At 36.8% G+C, this 18,152-nt stretch overlaps 1 protein-coding gene across 5 annotated transcripts in view; it reads right to left on the reverse strand.

The window, feature by feature from the left end:
• Positions 1–2,680: 2,680 nt before the first annotated feature.
• Daao2 (D-amino acid oxidase 2) overlaps positions 2,681–18,152 on the reverse strand; it is a 54,759-nt gene continuing 39,287 nt past the window's right edge. For all 5 annotated transcript variants that reach the window (XM_089100239.1, XM_089100240.1, XM_089100236.1 and 2 more), the window contains 2 exons: positions 12,859–13,075; positions 2,681–3,030 (listed from right to left, as the gene is read on the reverse strand). In XM_089100239.1, coding sequence (XP_088956365.1) covers positions 2,911–3,030; positions 12,859–13,075 — 337 coding nt within the window. In that variant the 3' untranslated portion in view covers positions 2,681–2,910. The remainder of the gene's footprint in view (positions 3,031–12,858; positions 13,076–18,152) is intronic.

Raw genomic sequence — 18,152 nt, forward strand, 5'->3', positions numbered from 1 at the left:
TTTTTTTTTTTTTTGTGTCGTAAAAAGAAACTGGTAGAGGTCATAAATTTGACTGAAATTCATCCATAAAATAGACCCTTAGTATACATCATATTTCTAGAAAGTATTATTGGGCTATATCAACAGGCAGAGGTATCTTGCATTTATCAGATTTAAAATACCACTCGGCCCTATTAGCTTCTTTAAATACTAGCCTACTGGTCCCAATTGCTACCACTAAATAAAATGCGAAAATTTCAACAATAAAAAATTAGATAAGAGAGAATGCTTACTAAATATTGGATGAATGTTTCACTTTTTTCCCTGGCCTTAAACCACTTTTTTCCCTTGCCTTTGTTATCAATTTTGATAATTCATATGAAAAGGGGAAAATTTCCTGAGATAAGTCAGACGATGGTGTACATCAAAGCAGTGACTTCAAGAAGTCCAATGACACTAGATTCAACAGTCACAAGAGCTGTTACCCAGCTGCCCCCCCACTTAGCCGGCTTATTTGATCATAGTCGAAACAACAGTATAGAATACATAAAGAGCGATGTATCCCCAGTGTTTTCTTTTCTTCTGGCGTCGTCGCATGCAACGGATGATCGCAGAAAGTTGGGACAGGGCTTAGACGATTAAAAATGTGGTGATTTCCCTTGTTAATCGAAAACAGACGCTGGGGCAGTCGACCAACCTCTTTATGCCTCAGGGGTCCAATGACTTTGAACTAAACATGGAAAAGAGCCGTTTTCCTCAGAATGGTCGAAAAGTCTTGGAAAAATGCCTCTACAGCTGTAGTACATGCAGTACACAGCAGTATGTAGTACATGCTATCCCAGGGACAAGGAGGCAAAATCAATCCAAACACCATTTAAAAACCAAAGCTTTATAGATTCAATATTATAGAAAGCTGAACACTTTACACCTTTTTGAAATCAAAATCAGGCGAGGATTGATACCTGTATAGCTGGAGGGCTATGTTTAAGACCTAGGGTCTGAGGCTTTTCCTACCTCAGCAAAATGTACCATCGCGCACATTAAACTCTTTGGAATCAAGATCTCCTGGGATTAGTATAGGGAACATTCAACTAAATCCAAAAGGCAACTCGATATCAGATAACTCAACTAAATATACTTAATATAGGGCAACCACAGTCCACAATTTAATATGCATTTAAAACCACGACTATTTATATCGGAAAATTAGGTTTAGGAAACTCGCATGCCGCAAACTCAACCCAAACAGCCCAATGATTCAGACATAGCAAGGTAAATAAGAATAGAAAACTCATCTCATGAAACACAGACAAGAAACTTAAGGGAACAATCAACAATCAACATATTCAATACAGTAGATTCAATATAGACAATCTAATACATCAAAATCTCAATCTAGTCAGTTCAACAAAGGAAATCCATTTTAGAAAATTAAAATCAAGAAACTCAACATAGACGTTACAACACACACAGCTTAAAAGAAGAAAACATCCCGTTCAACTCAACACAGACAACTAAACACATCAACAGCTCCTCGTATGGGCTCAACACATGAAATTCAACGAAGAACAACTCAACACGCCAGAACCTAAAAGTGTAACTTAAACTTACGACACAGTTAATTTCAACACTGGCCGACTCAAAATACCGACCACTATAAATGAACACTATACTAGAAACAGTTTTTGGAAAAAAAGTGAAAAAATAAAAACGAAACAAAACCAACAAACAAAACGAACAAAGGAGACAGTCACCTCTATTTTATAGGTCAGTCTTTCTGGAAGAAAGGTCAGTCAGGAATCAGGAATATGGTAGTTCGTGGCCCACTGCCAATGGTCCTATTCTTTCTGCCAATGGTCCTACATTAGGGTCCATAAGCTCGTCATTACTAATGAACATCGTCGTGAAGGAGCCTTCCAACACAATTGTGGAGACAGAGGAGCAGTTGGTAAGACAGTTTTGGACATATAGTGGCGGGGGATCTAGTCATTTCCGGTTAGGTGGTATATGAAATAGAATTTGATGGTGATAAAGATGATGGTCACGGAGCGGATTTCCTTGAATAAAGAAATAACACCGGTACAACACCATTTACAGATGATAATTATACAGGAATAATAGTTTTTTTGAGACGGGTTATAAATAAAATGACGATGATGATGATGGATACAATGGCTGTGTAAAAAAAAAAATAAGTGAAAGAAAAACTGAGCGTAATCTTACTTAGAGTAGAACCCAATTTCTACAAAGCTCAGGTGCTGAAGCTGATGCGACAGCTTGATTTCATCGTTGCAACAACATTGTCACTATTCTCCATACTCTTCGTGCTGCACATAAACAGAGGTTTCTCCCAGGTAGCCGTCACCAATAATTTTCTTAAAACAATATTGTGAATGATTCAGCAACAGTCCTTGTTTGGAGATACGGTAAATTCCACAATTGTAAATGAAAATCTATTAAACAGTAATATATTGAAACTAATATAGAATGCCTACTTTGAATGACCATTTAATAAAGCTACAAGGGTTCTGGATTTCAAACCAGAACCCTTCATTTGTTGACTTGGTCTTGGTAGACAAAAGCAACCAAGATAATTTATAAGCAGCGACTTCATTTGTTGACCGTTTCCTGCAATCAAACTTGAACTGAAGGATTGATCACGGCAGTAATAAATAAAAATCAATTGATCATCAAAAGGAATTTTTTTGAAAATACGAAAAAAGATAATTTTATTTCAGTAACTGCATCAACAACAAATAAAATCTGACGAATCAACAATGAAAATAAACCCAGTAAACACAAACGACGAAAATAATGCACCCATGGGCAGTGAAAAAAAGGTAAAAATACAAATGAGACTGTTGCACTACACTTTTTTCCCCATAAATATTAAGGCACCGAGAATAATTTTTTGCGTGTACAACAGTTGCCTCAAAGCCTAGACCTGAGAAGTTTTGAGCTCAAAGCTTCACCAACTAAATCAGCAGCTTCTTTGGCACAACCCCAGAAAAGAGTGACACCTGAACCGCCGTGCCCATAGTTGTGAATTACCTGTAAAATGTAGATATATAATTTTCATAAAAGTAAATAGATGAAAATTACCTTAATAGATAAAAAGTCTTTTTCTATTTCTGTCCAAAACAGCCTAAAAGTAACGGGGTCTAGTAGTGTCTTCAAAATGAGTTAATGCACTCCCAAGAGTCTTTAGGCTCATCCTAGACATTTGGAGAGACTTATCTTCTTCCTCGAATGAAGATGACACTCAAAACTTGTACAATAGAAATAAAAGTACTTTCAAGACATACAAAAATATTTACTCGACTGTTCGATTTCTAAACTATATTTCTACATAATTGCTTTCGACTTCAATGGATTTAAAAAACCTATGATTGCGCTGCCAAAGTAAAGAACGATGTTTTCACAATATTTCTTCATAGCTTGCGAGGCTGTTTTCGTTAGATAACAGTTTTTTTTTAGATTTTTTTCTTTAGCCAGTAGACATAATTTATCTACATTAATTTTTGTATCAGACTCGTTGATAGTCAATGTATAATACTTGTTTTCGCCATATTTTTTCCAGTAGTGCTGGATTTTCACATTTTCTGGCGCATTTCTTCCATTTTATTCCAGACCATATTTTGAAGCTTGGGTTCTGGGTTTGTACAGGGAGTCCTTGTCTCATATCCTGTCACAACACATGGACAGAGAGCATCACCTTCACAGTCAAGAATAGCCAAACATTAACTGCGGCGCAAACTCGCAACTGTTTGTCGTTTTCAGAAGAAAAAGCTGGAGCCCCCCTCACACAGACTTTACATAACTTAAGGTTGTCTTTCCATATTGCGGTGATTGAACATCTTTGAACATCAATTCCAAGAGAACATCACCAATAATACACCATCTGTTTCCTATAATATTCTTTTCCACTGCTACAAGTAGTTCTTTTGGTTGTACCTGTTTTAGGTCTTTTTGAGAGTTAATCCCCGTGAATGTTAGAATATCCCTGAATAAAGTTTTCACAACATTGCAGCAACATTTGCACACTCATTCAATTTTCGCCATGTACTGACATTAGGTCCTGATTAATTTGCTTTCCTTTGTAATTTTTTAAAAAAAAAAAACGCATAATTGTGCATAGCTTTGTTTTTAAGAGATGTTTTAAGAGGAGTCTCCAAGATTAGGGAAAAATTTTTCCTACCTCATCGAGAATGGAGCATAAATAGCAATAGTGAATACACGTAAATTCACAGAGCGAATATCACAGATTTGAAGCAGCTCTTAATTGAGTGCATCAAAGTTATACCACCAAATAAATACCATGGTTTAGTCGCAACGCTTATTTAGCTTTGCCATCAAATTTAAGGGCCCAAAATCCTCTTTTTGAAAGTGACCAAAAGAGTGTTCACTTCTGAACAATGGTGAGCCAAAATCATTAACATTTCCCGATAGACTCACAAATGCATACACATATGCAAACAGGTAAATAAGCTTTATAGAGGCTATGTATATTAAAATACCTACCAGCAATTTACAGATTTACAATGTTTTTTTATCACCTTCTAAACAATTCACACTCACTGACAATTACTAATCGATAAAACGGAAATTGCAATTGATAGTACCTTTTTCAAAAGTCGAAAGTAATCAGAGGGCAAGTAGACCCCTTCCCAAGCAATTTTTCTCCTTAAGCTTCTTGCTGCGAAACAAGGTGTCGCGTCAAAATTTTTAGGTAGCCATCTTAAACAGAAAGGTCAAAATACAAAAAAATTACCTCGTCGAGGGTAGGAAGTGTGATCCTAGGATCCCCTAGAAAAGGGCCCAAAGTAGTAAACACTTGCTTATTTCACACAAAACGATTTATAAATAAATTTTCGAAGACAGGTAGTCTGTTATACATCGTTAAACTTAGGACTGAACGTTTTGGTCAAGAGCAATTTAGTTTTTTCCAACGATATTTCTGGGAATCTACCCAAAATTATATGAATGACTAAAGTCAAATTAAAAGTTTTCAAGCGAATTGCTTTGGAAGGATAAGAAGATATACTTAGTTGGAATTTGGATCTTGTTGGATCTAGACCTAAGGGCTAACTGATAACCTTTAGGAGAAAGTTGAGCATACTGTAACATTTTGAATTTAACTTTAAGAGCAAATGTAGTTCTGAGCGACAGAAGGAGCCTACGGCCTCCTTCTCCATATACACCACTAAAACTACGATTACGGGGCAACCTGAATCAAATCTGCGATCGTACAATCTTAGAATAGAAGTCCTTCGAACGGAACTTCTGAGTTATAGTGTGTTTTTTATGAGGTGGAATTAAATAAGGGTAATAAGATCCCTCCCTGCCTTTTCGGCCCAGAATTCCAAATTAGGAAAATATCAAGGGAGATTGAAAGTCAAATAATTATTTCAAAGAGCATTATTCAAATATACTAACTATGTTTCTGGAGGCAAATATCCTGAAAATGATATTAAAAACGAATAAAAATTAAATGTTGTGATTCTTTTAAAAATTAAATTACAAATGAAATGAACATACAATGAAATTACAATTTGTTTTAAGTTTTAATGTTACTTCTTACTTCCAGCAGTAAAAAATTTATTTGTTTAAAATTCATTTCCTGATCGTTTTCAGATCATGCCAGGAAATCCCCTTGCCTCCCCTCCCCCGTGTCAAGACTTCCCAAGGAAAATTCTGCTGTGAAACTTTGCTCTCCATGGAGAATTTTCACTGTGAAAAATCCCCCTCCCCTGCGGAGAATTCCTGCCCAAAAAATTCCTTATGTTTCCCAATAACAAATACTGTATGTGAAAAATGGACAAATTGCATAACTTACAGCCCGTTCCAACAGGACTATGGCGGGTCAAGTGATCCCCAAAGGCATAGTTATTGGACCTTTCCACTATGCTAAATCAAATGGCTGTCTCAGAATTCTGATAGGATATCTTTGGGGAAAAAAGGGGCGTGAGATGAGGCTAGTTGCCCTCCAATCCTTTTGGTCACCTAAAAAGGCACTAAACTTTTGATTTAAGTTCAAATGAGCCCTCTCCCGATCTTTTGGGACCATTAATTTGATATGATTACTGCTGGAAAAGTAAAATAAAAATAAATAAACACACATCCGTGATCTTTCTTCCGGCAAAAAAACACAAAATTCCACATTTTTGTATAAGAGCTTGAAACCTCTACAGTAGGTTTCTCTTAAAGGCTGAACCTGATGGTGTGATTCTCATTAAGTTCGCTTGACTTTCTGGGGTGTTTCCTCCCAAATTTTCGAAGACCAGGCAACTTCTTTTGATGACTCGATTTTTATCAAAATTCACTTTTTAGAGTTTCGGTTAATATTGGGCCGAGTTGCTCCTTACTTACAGTTTGTTACCACGAACAAACTGTGTCATAATTACGAGTAGTCCCAAGCAGTCATAGGTCGCAGTTGCAAATAGGTTTGTAAGAAACCTTTCAAATTTAATTCTGACTGAGCTCACTTTTAGAGGCTGGTGTCAAAGCGCTTAATTGACTCTTAACTTTATATATTCCGAATGATATCCTTTAGAATAAGAATTAATGCTTAGAAGCAACTAAACCCTTTTTGCGATCCAAATACAAAATATTTTTTAGAAGCTAACCAGACGAAGTCCATACTAAATACACTTAAGACTAGGCAAATAACCAAGGATTGCATTAGAACTTTCATCAGGAGCCCAACCATATTGACGATATTATAACAAAGAAGGCATAAAGCTAGGTCTTACGATAAAATGTTATAGAAAGGAAAAAAAAATAACTACCAAGCTCTTTTATTTACAAAGTTCTTGCGAAGAAAGGCGATCCCACTTTTATTTATTTATTTATTTATTTTTTAACCCGTCACTACAAAAAAGCAAAAAGACGGAGTACAACATAATACAAAGAGAAAAAATAAAAAACAATACTGAAAAAATATTTAAAAGCGCTACATCGGCACTACTGCCACAGGGGGGACGACCACTCGCGCGATAACCTTGCGTTAAAGTTGTCAATCTGTTTTCTAACAGCCTGACATCGTTCTGTAACTTTATAATGAATGCTAATATATGAGTTACGCGTCCACAAAGGTAATCTCAACAGATACTTCGCATAACGAAAGTAGCAAGACCGAATTTGCTTAATGTCAGATTTCTGGAGCATTCTCCAGAAAGGTGCCATATATAGAATATGTGGCAGCGCAGTTGCGTTATACAACCTAGCTAAAACCATGCGATTAAAACGAAGTTTATTTGCCACAATGTTGCCATATGACGCTGAAATTCGCTTTTTCAGGTGGCTAACTATGAGCGAGCGGGTTGCTCGCACGGAAGTTCCAACAGGGAGACCCAAATAAGTTAACGAAGTCACTGGCTTAACGGTAATATCACGAAGTCTAATAGATACATCAGTCAAATTATTCCAATTAAAGAGAACAATTTCAGACTTAGCTGCATTGAAACTAAGGCCAGTTTTCCGGTATTCATCATTTAACATTTTAAAATTCTCCTCGAGGCGCGCAATGGTCCGACAAGGCATAAACACGTCATCGGCATAACAAACCGAGAACTATGCATGAACATTCAATTTGCAATTGTGGCTCTATTATTGCATTGTTGAAAAAATCAGGTGAAACAATAGATCCCTGTCTCACTCCCTTATAAACCGGTAAAACAACATAAATATCACTCAGACCAGGAATATAAATATGGACCACGAGATTACCATATAAATCACAATAAGCTCCTATCACCGAAGGGTTGACCCCCCTCTTATATCCGAATACAAAATATATTCGTGGACGAGCGAATCAAATGCACGGTGCACATCGTGGCTACCTGGTAGGATTTTTTTTCCGCTTAGAAGCAGTTTATTTTTTTAGGATAGGCATATCTAAAATATAATAGGGACGAGTCAATTTTTGTCATTAAATAAAAATTTCCGAAAAAGAAGTTTTTCAAAGAAAAGTAAAGAGTCATATTAAACTTAAGACCGTCCGAAACAAATTCCTATAATAATTCCAACTCAAAACGACAAGCAATTACTACTAAATAATAAATGAAACCCAAAACGAACAGAAACTACATTAACAATCAGAGCAAACGTACAGATAACAGGTACTAATATAAATAAATACTAATATAGTAACACTAATTTAAAAAAAACCGCAATCAAAGATTTTACTTCGCCGCAATTTTCATTTTTCAATGTTGTAAATATAAAATAAAATATCTGTAACATACTTCGTTGCGGTATAGCACGTATGATGCAAAGAGCTTTAGACTTTTACGGTTAGGAGAGGGCGAAGGGGGTAGCAGTCAAACTCATGTTATAGTGATTTCTGTTCGTTCTAAGTTCAATTCGAATATCCAACTTAATTTTCACCCGTTTTAAGATTTAGTTATTTATTTATATTGGTATCTGTTATCTGTATGTTTGCCATGATTGTTCATTTAATTTCTATTCATTTTGGGCTTCTTTTATTCTTTAGTAGTAATTTCTGGTCGTTTTGAGTTTGAATTATTGTAGGAATTTATTTATGCTGTTTTTAAGTTTATTATGGCTCTTTAGTTTTCTTTGAGAAATTTCTTTTTGGAAAGTTTGTATAAATAATTTATGTTGGTTTTTGATTACCAAAATTTTGTTATTCGTTAACATAGTGAATATTTTCAGTTTTTCACGTCTCCGGCATAAGATGTAAAATATCTGATTCTAAATGCGTTTCTGACAACCAAGATGGACATGACATCTTTTAATTGAGCACAATATCCCCCTCAACATTCTCTGAAAGTTTCAAATTAATATCGTTAACTGTTCCAGAGATATTGCACACACCATTTAAACAAGGCGAGTGTACATAATATCTTTTGATTTATTTCAATCCTCTGAAAGTTTCAGCTAAATACCATCAGCCAGCCAATCCTAAGATATTGCACACGCGCAATTTTGACAGCCGGAATGCACATATTTTATTTTAAGAATACCCAACATACCCCTCACTATCCTCTGAAAGTTTCAACTTAATACCCTTACCTATTCCTGGGATATTGCAGACTTGCAATTTTGACAACCAGAAGGCATAAGGTGTCTTTTGATTTAGTTTAACATCCCATTCAACATTTCCTGAAATTTTCAACTTAGTAATTGCAGCTACGCTCAGTAAAAAGTGGGATGCACATAGTGTCCTGAATTTCAACATTCCTCTCAACAATCTCTCAGTGTTTTAGCTTGATATTCTTTCCTAACTACTCTTGAAATATTGAAGATATTCTGCTTCGACAAACTGGATACATATAATGTTTTTTAACTTTATTCAAAATACCCCTTAGCATATTAAAACTTTTTCATTTTAATACCCATAACCGTTCCTGAGATCAAAACATATATCCTCAGATACGTTCTTTTGACAACTTGGATGCACCTGGAGTCTTTTGGTTTAATAAAATACATTTAGTTGTAACAGTAGAAGTTGTAGTAGTATTTGCAGTCACAATCGCAGTAGCAGTTCTAATAGTAGTAGTCAAAGTCGCCAGCGATACCAGTTGCATTCACAGTCGTAAGTTTTCAGAATCGCAGATAGTGTCAGTTCCAAGTATTTGTAGGCTTAAGTACTCGCAGTCAATAATAGCCATAGTTGGAAGTAACCACGTGTCGCAAGTCATGACAGTTGCAAATATTCTCAGTTTCAAGCAGTCGTAGTCACAGTTGCAATCACAAGTAATCTTAGCCACGGTCGAAAGTAATCGCATTCACTAGTATACGCAGTCACAAGTAGTTATAGTCAATACAAATAGTCACAGCCACAGTCATAAGTAGTCACGCTTGCAAGCGGTCCCAAGCAGTGATAATCGCAGTTGTAGTCACAGTAGTAGTAGCAATAGTGGTTCTGAAAGTGTAAAGTTATTACCCTTTGGCGCTCCTAAGATATTGCAGATATACCCTTTTAATAGCCTGGATGCATATAGTGGACACAATACCGGTCTCAAGCAGAGGTAGTCGAAGTCGCAAGTAGTCACACTTACGAGTAGTCCCAAGTAGTCATAGGTCGCAGTTGCAAATAGTCAAAGTTGCAGCCACAGTACTAGAAGCAATAGTGGTCCTGAAAGTGTAAAGTTAATACCCTTAGCCACTTCTAAGATACTGCAGATATACCCTTTTAACAACCTGGATCCACATAATAGACACAATACCGGTCTCAAGTAGAGGTAGTCAAATTCGGAAGTAGTCACACTTACGAGTAGTCCCAAGTAGTCCTAGGTCACAGTTGCAAATAGTCAAAGTTGCAGCCACAGTACTAGAAGCAATAGTGGTCCTGAAAGTTTGAAATACCCTTAGCCACTTCTAAAATATTGCAGATGTACCCTTTTAATCACCTGGAAGCACATAGTGGACACAATACCGGTCTCAAGTTGAGACAGTCAAAGTATCAAGTAGTCACACTTACGAGTAGTCCGAAGTAGTCATAGGTCGCAGTTGCAAATAGTCATAGTGGCAGCCACAGTACCAGAGGCAATAGTGGTCCTGAAAGTGTAAAGTTAATACCCTTAGCCACTTCTAAGATACTGCTGATATACCCTTTTAACAGCTTGGCTCCACATAATAGACACAATACCGGTCTCAAGTAGAGGTATTCGAAGTTGCAAGCAGTCATAATTACGAGTAGTCCCAAGTAGTCATAGGTCGCAGTTGCAAATATTTAAAGTGGCAGGCACAGTACTAGAAGCAATAGTGGTCCTGAAAGTGTGAAATACCCTTAGCCACTTCTAAAATATTGCAGATGTACTCTTTTAATAACCTGGATGCATATAGTGGACACAATACCGGTCTCAAGTAGAGGTAGTCAAATTTTCAAGTAGTCACACTTACGAGTAGTCCCAAGTAGTCATAGGTCGCAGTTGCAAATAGTCAAAGTGGCAGCCACAGTACTAGAAGCAATAGTGGTCCTGAAAGTGTAAAGTTAATACACTTAGCCACTTCTAAGATACTGCAGATATACCCTTTTAACAGCTTGGCTCCACATAATAGACACAATACCGGTCTCAAGTAGAGGTAGTCGAAGTTTCAAGTAGTCACACTTACGAGTAGTCCCAAGTAGTCATAGGTCGCAGTTGCAAATAGTCAAAGTGGCAGCCACAGTACTAGAAGCAATAGTGGTCTTGAAAGTGTAAAGTTAATACCCTTAGCCACTTCTAAGATATTGCTGATATACCCTTTTAATAACCTAGATGCACATAGTGGACACAATACCGGTCTCAAGTTGAGGTAGTCGAAGTCGCAAGTAGTCACACTTACGAGTAGTCCCAAGTAGTCATAGGTCGCAGTTGCAAATAGTCAAAGTGGCAGCCACAGTACTAGAAGCAATAGTGGTCCTGAAAGTGTAAAGTTAATACCCTTAGCCACTTCTAAGATATTGCTGATATACCCTTATGATAGCCTAGCTGCACATAGTGGACACAATACCGGTCTCAAGTAGAGGTAGTCAAAGTTTCAAGTAGTCACATACGAGTAGTCCCAAGTAGTCATAGGTCGCCGTTGCAAATAGTCAAAGTTGCAGCCACAGTACTAGAAGCAATAGTGGTCCTGAAAGTGTAAAGTTAATACCCTTAGCCACTTCTAAGATATTGCTGATATACCCTTTTAATAGCCTAGCTGCACATAGTGGACACAATACCGGTCTCAAGTAGAGGCAGTCGAAGTCGCAAGTAGTCACACTTACGAGTAGTCCCAAGTAGTCATAGGTCGCAGTTGCAAATAGTCAAAGTGGCAGCCACAGTACTAGAAGCAATAGTGGTCTTGAAAGTGTAAAGTTAATACCCTTAGCCACTTCTAAGATATTGCAGAAACACCCTTTTGATAACCTGGTTGCATATAGTGAACACAATCCTGGTCTCAAGTAGAGGTATTCGAAGTCGCAAGCAGTCATAATTACGAGTAGTCCCAAGTAGTCATAGGTCGCAGTTGCAAATAGTTAAAGTTGCAGCCACAGCAGTTTGCAGACACTTGTAAGAATGTAAGAGTTTTTACCTTTAGTTCCGTTTGAGAGTTCCGTTTTTGAGTCTGATATATGTGGTTGTGAATACAGATAAGAAATCTTTCTTTATATCTTTGACCTATTTTACTTGGCCTAGGTAGGGTCGGCAACCTACAGCGAGACTGAGATTAGATTAGCTTAGTATAGAAAAAGAATCGTATACTAAGCCAGAGATCTTTCCTTGGGGGGGGGGGAATTGGGGAGTTGGATCTTTATGGTATCTGAGGCCAAATAGTGTGGCACACTGAAACCACGGGTAGAGTATACTTGCCAGAGAACCCTGACGTTTGTTTAAGCCACCAGAGACGGGAAAAGCAGAAATCCGTCGCGCGTAGAAGTTACACTGGCTTTTGGGGTACCGCCAGATTACTCTGGTGGCATTAGAGGTTTTTCCCCCAATTTCAGTGGCGAAGAACAGTCGTCATCACCCTCCCCCAATAGTTATAATTTCCCTCAAATCTTTCTTTACGACATCCTCCTAAGCCACTGAGGGACGACCTGCTTTTCGTCTGGCCCTAGATGGTTGGTTGAAAAGGACAATCTTTGACAATTGGTGATCTGTAGCAATCGGTCCTAAAAATAATAGTCTAAATTTCTGGATTTGTAGCAAAATAACAAGCCAAAATCGTTATTTTTTCCGTCAAGAGATCCAATTCTGTATAAAAGAGCAGTCATCAGTGGATAGGATTCTGAACCTAACTTGTCCGAATCATGCTTAATATGTTTTCGAGAGGATATTAAATATTTTTCTTGAAGAGACTTTAACTGGTAACAGCTATGCCAACAGGGAATGATCGACACCGCAATCACATAGGAATTTCTTAATGGCAAGAAAAAAAACTTACAGTAACTTTTCGGTTTTTTACTCTGACTACCTCTCTATCCAGCCGCACAGAGGGTCTTCCCGGCCTAAGTCCAACCCATTCACGCTGGACTGGGACATGTTCAAGTGCTGGAACTAGTCTTTTACAACCGTCTAATATAAACTGGGTATCCTCAGGATATATGTTCATATTCCAGTCTCCTTCTTGGTGGGTTCCTCCGAGTACTACAGAATCCATGCTAAAAAAGGAAAAATTGTTTTAGATTTTTTTTTTTTTTAGAAGATCTGACTCCGTTATGGTAGTCCAAGCACAAAAAAATCCATGCTCAAAGGGGAAAGATAGTTTAGAAAAGAATATAAGATCTGTCGCAGCAACCCATCGTCGTAGCGACGGTGAGCTGGATTATGATGATGGGCGTCACCTGTCTTCATTGACACCGAGAGCATCACTAAGAATTTCAATCACCAAGCTGTGTTTCCACGCAATAACAAAAGTTTGAAGCGATGCACTGCTGGTACATATCAATTTCAAAAAAATAAATCGTTGGTTAGATATTTCGGTCGATTTTTAATCAAAATCCAAAGTATGAGGAAATAAACCAGCGTAGTACATCATTTGATAAGTTATAATAAGTTACTTCCGTAATTATTTTTTTTAGTTTATACATGTCGTTGCGTTTTAAACATACCTTTGTGCAGTTTAAAATTTCTCTGCAATTTCTAGAAACGTCACCTTTATCATTTGAAAATACTTTTTCCGCTAAGTTTTCGTTTCTCCGAGCTAAATTTCTGCTTTCGAATAGAAAGCTTAATTCAAGCAGGTAGGGCCCAATTTCAATTGGAAGGCAGACTAAAATCTAAAAGTGCTTAAAATGTTCAAGGGGTGCCTGGCTCCATCGTTATAATATCATCTCATAATAAAAACAGGAAAATTTAGAGATCCAAAGAAGGAGCAGTTTCTCATGGATTCAAAAGCGCTACCATCTACAGTTACTAGTCATTTTTTTCATGATTTCGGCTAAGCTTGTCATTTCATTTTCCAACCCTGGGACTGAAGCTGTGAAATGTTATCACAAGCCTCTTCTAAAGTTTAATAGTTCTCGTATAGGTAAAAGAATTGGGGCTTTACCTTCACTCCTTTTCCGAAAGTGTTACAAGAAATTAGCCCATGATGAAAAATAAAATTTTACCCAAAAAGTTTTTTTTTTGCAGTAGACAACAACCCTTGATAAGCTGACTAAAGTATACGGCATAAATTTTTTCGTATAAGAATTTGCCCAACATTTTCGAGAATTAAGAGGAGTTGACAGCATCAACGTTGAGGTACATGTTAGAAAAAGTAGTATGGGATAATGTAAATAAGGTAAGCAATGGTTCGGTTCAAAAATGAGCTAAGGCTAAGGTTTGAAGCTTGTAAAACGTGGACCCATGTCCCCTCCAACATCCCTTCACAAATCTTTTAGTAGAAAGGAAGGCATGTTGCCACTTTTTTGAGCTAGAATCACGCAGTGATTTCAATCCGTATGATTGGAACAAAAAAATAGGCCAGTGGCCCCTCCGATTCCTCCCAATCTTTTCCTCATTTACCAATAAGGAGAAAAGTAGGCATAATACACCTTGTTTGAACCCAAATTGTGCCAAGGCTTTCAATCTGTGTGACCATGGAACAAATATAAGCTCTTGGTCCCTTCAACATCTCTCCCCCGACACAGTTCGGGTCGAAAGGCAGAAACACGTATTATTAGAAGATATTTATAGAACGCGTCACCATTTCTCTTTAAAAAAAAATCTCAGATTTATTATTTTAAGATTTTCGAGGGATCCACAATTACAGAGTTGAAATAAAATCGATGGCAAAGAAACATAAGCAAAGTTTAGCTTGCGCAACAATTTGCCCGACCAAGGGTGCTACAGCTCTTCACACTACCCAGGTAACGTATTTCATTTCATCCGTGTGATAATAAACACTACGAATTAATTGTTTAGAAATGATAAGCAATTAAATCAAAGAGAAACAACAAACGAACTTTCCCAAAAACAAAGAACATTTGCGAGAACAAACTAAAAAGGATCCTTAGACAGGTTTTCTAGACGGGGTTTTAGACAGGTTTTCTAGTCATGGGACCATCCTTGTTCCCAATATACGCCGAAAAACCAAGATTCTCAGGCATTTAAATTTGTCCACGGGGATGGGGGTCTTACCACCAATTAGAGGATGAACAGGCATTATCCCATTTCAAACAGAGGGTAGGCACACCTATAGGTACTATACCTTCTTGTGACTGTTTTTCGCGATCCATGGAACAAATTTATTTGCCGATTACTTTAGAATATTTGAAAAGGTACTTGTTAATTATACGGAACACACCCAAGAAGTGGAGTTACGTTAAACCTAATGAAAAATAACCTTTAGTTTATATAATAATATAATTCGGGCTATATATTTGCACATTTGGGTGGGTATGTGGGGGGTTGGTCTTATGTAAATGGACATCGCCCCTAGCCTAACCCCGACCCCCTAATGTGCAAATATATAGCCCAAATTACAGAAGTCCAATGCATTCTGTCTAAGTCCAATGCATTGTATCACCCGTCACTTGTCTTTGTGGCTATGAAACCGGTTTTCTGAGATCTAACCTAAGCGTAATTCTTGAGTGTGTTCTGCACAATTAACAAGTACCTTTGAAAAAGAAACCTAATGAAACTCAAACTCAAGATTTGATATTCAGTCTCTCTTAATTTCCATCAAAAGAGTAATTCCAATGTCGCTTATAAACTCAATTTAAAGAATAAGTAACTTGAGAATGATGAATTCAATTGATAATTTTGAAGTTGCTTAGACATTCTCGCAAAAACCATGCTTCGACAGCCTCCCAAAATGTCTTTTAGCGTAATTTTCTTAAGATTTGAAATAGCTTAAACAAAGGGTACTCTTTAACTCCTACAACTGGTCAAGATAGATTGCCGATTTTAACTGTTGAAGAAAACAAGACAAGTGAACGTAGTTTTGCAAGTGGCATTCCGTCCAAATAATCAGAAACAAATTGACTTGGATTACAACATTATCCGCTACGTCAACCGTGGCTGAATAAATGACACTACACCTAACCTAACTGCTGTATTGAACTTCATTTTGAAAAGACGGAAAAAAGAAACAAGATTCGGTATTGCCCATCGGATCAACTTTTAGTTATAAAGAAAAAACATAGCCCTTGCGTCTTTATTGAGCATATACTTTTGGATGAAGAGTTTAGAGCACATGGAAGCTTATAGTAAATTTAATTTCTAATGTACTCAGTTTCTAACTTTAATTTATCTGCTATTACACAGAATCTAAAATCTTCGCAGCTAATATGGTTCAAAGACCCTCCATAACTACAGATAATGTAGTCTATAGTGATCGTGTAACTACTCCCTAAAGAAAAGTATGTATCTGACAGTTTAATAATTTAAAGGATACTGAAACATTTCCTCTCGGGCACTCCTTTTTAAAATACCGATAGTAACAATTGAAATTGGAGTCTCTAAATTGGTTAAGTGGAAATTGTTAAATATAATAAATATATAATTGTAATTGTTAAATATTGGTTAAATATAAACGTCTTAAAAAATTGGAAAAATCCGGAACTTAATTTTTAATGAAAAATTTTTAATGTTTACTATTTTCAAATTTAGGGAGGGAAATCTGCAGTTTTTTATTTTATTTGAATAAAAATGCCAAAAATGTATTTTTTTTAAATCAAGAAGGAACCATAGAAATGTTTCTAGGCGGAAAAGGCAATTCTAATAAATTTCCAGGAAGGAGCGGAAATTTCCAGGAAGAACCTCCGTAGGTACAGATAATGTAGTCTATAGTGATCGCGTAACTGATGTTGTCAAAACTAATGTGGTTGATCAGGTTAAGTATCTAAATCAGGTCAGGTTAATGTGGATTAGAGAGTTTGTATATATCTTGGTTTAATTAGAAATCTGTTACTCCCTAAATAAAAGTATGTATCTGACAGTTTAATAATTTAAAGAGGAGCGAAACGATTTTTTTTGCACTGTAATAAAGGAAATTTGTAAACATTACTGTGTAAATATGAACAAAATATGGTTTCATTCGGATATAGGGTAACATGTCGCCTTTAGGACAGACAACTTTCAACTCTTTAACTCCATAGAAAATGACTAGAACATAAAATTATTGATAAAAAGCATATGGTGCAGCAACTTTTATCCTTTTGACTATCCAATGAAACAGCATAAACCTATTAATTGTTTCAATTTACCGCAAAATATGTAAGTTGTTAGCTACCCTGGTTTGCTTTCCTACAAACAACACAGTAATCAGAGGTATTCCTAAAAGAAATTTTCCATGGCTGCAAGAATCGTAAACGCTGGCACCTAAAGAAATAAGTTATGTCAAGTGGCAAACGTAGCACAAAACTAATGTGCTATGATCAAACAGTTCGTGGTAACGAACTGTAAGTAAGGAGCGACGCAGCTCAGTAGAAACGAAAACTCTATGCTGATTCCAAATATATAATATTCATTAAGCTTAGTGTTACACATCAAAGGTTATGAGCCTTAGAAAATTTGCCTATTTTCGAAAAAGGGGAGAAAAACCCCCTAAATGTCAATGAATCTTAATAAAAATCACACTTTCAGATTCAATTTATCAGAGAACCTCACATTAGAAGTTTCAAGCTCCAATCTGCAAAAATGTAGAATTTTGTATTTTTTGCTAGAAGAAAGTAAGTGTTTATTGCACGGATGCGTGTTTATTTGCTTCTTTTTCCAGGGGTGATCAAATCGAACCAATGGTCCTAAAATATCGCAAAAGGGCTCATTCGAACAGAAATTAAAAGTTCTAGTCATTTTTTAAAATGACCAAAAAAAAATTGGACGGCAACTAGCCCCCTCCCACGCCCTTGTTTTCCTGAAAGTAGTCTGATCGAAATTTTAGATAGCCATTTTGTTCAGTATAGTTGAAAGGTGCAATAACTATGTCTTTGGGGATAAAATAATCCCCCAGAGCCACCGGAGGAAGGGCCGTAAATTATGAAATTTGCCCATTGTTTACATATATAATATTTGTTCTAGGGAAGCATACCGACATTTTTTAGGGGGGGGGGAATTTTCTGGAGATAGATTTTTTACGGGAAAAATTTCCCATTGGGATGGAGGTTTCCGGGAGTGAACTTTCCAGGAAAATTTTACACGGGGGAATTTGCCAGAACTCGTATACGAAATTCTTTTTATTTGTCTTAGCTTCACGTTGGCGACTTTATTTTGCATGCGGAGGTGCTTTGGGGGAATTGTCCGGAAAAATTC

Source organism: Artemia sp. Qi Xiang Cuo, chromosome 14 (genome assembly GCF_049724085.1).
Source record: "Artemia sp. Qi Xiang Cuo chromosome 14, ASM4972408v1, whole genome shotgun sequence".
In the NCBI taxonomy this organism is placed as follows: domain Eukaryota; kingdom Metazoa; phylum Arthropoda; class Branchiopoda; order Anostraca; family Artemiidae; genus Artemia; species Artemia sp. Qi Xiang Cuo.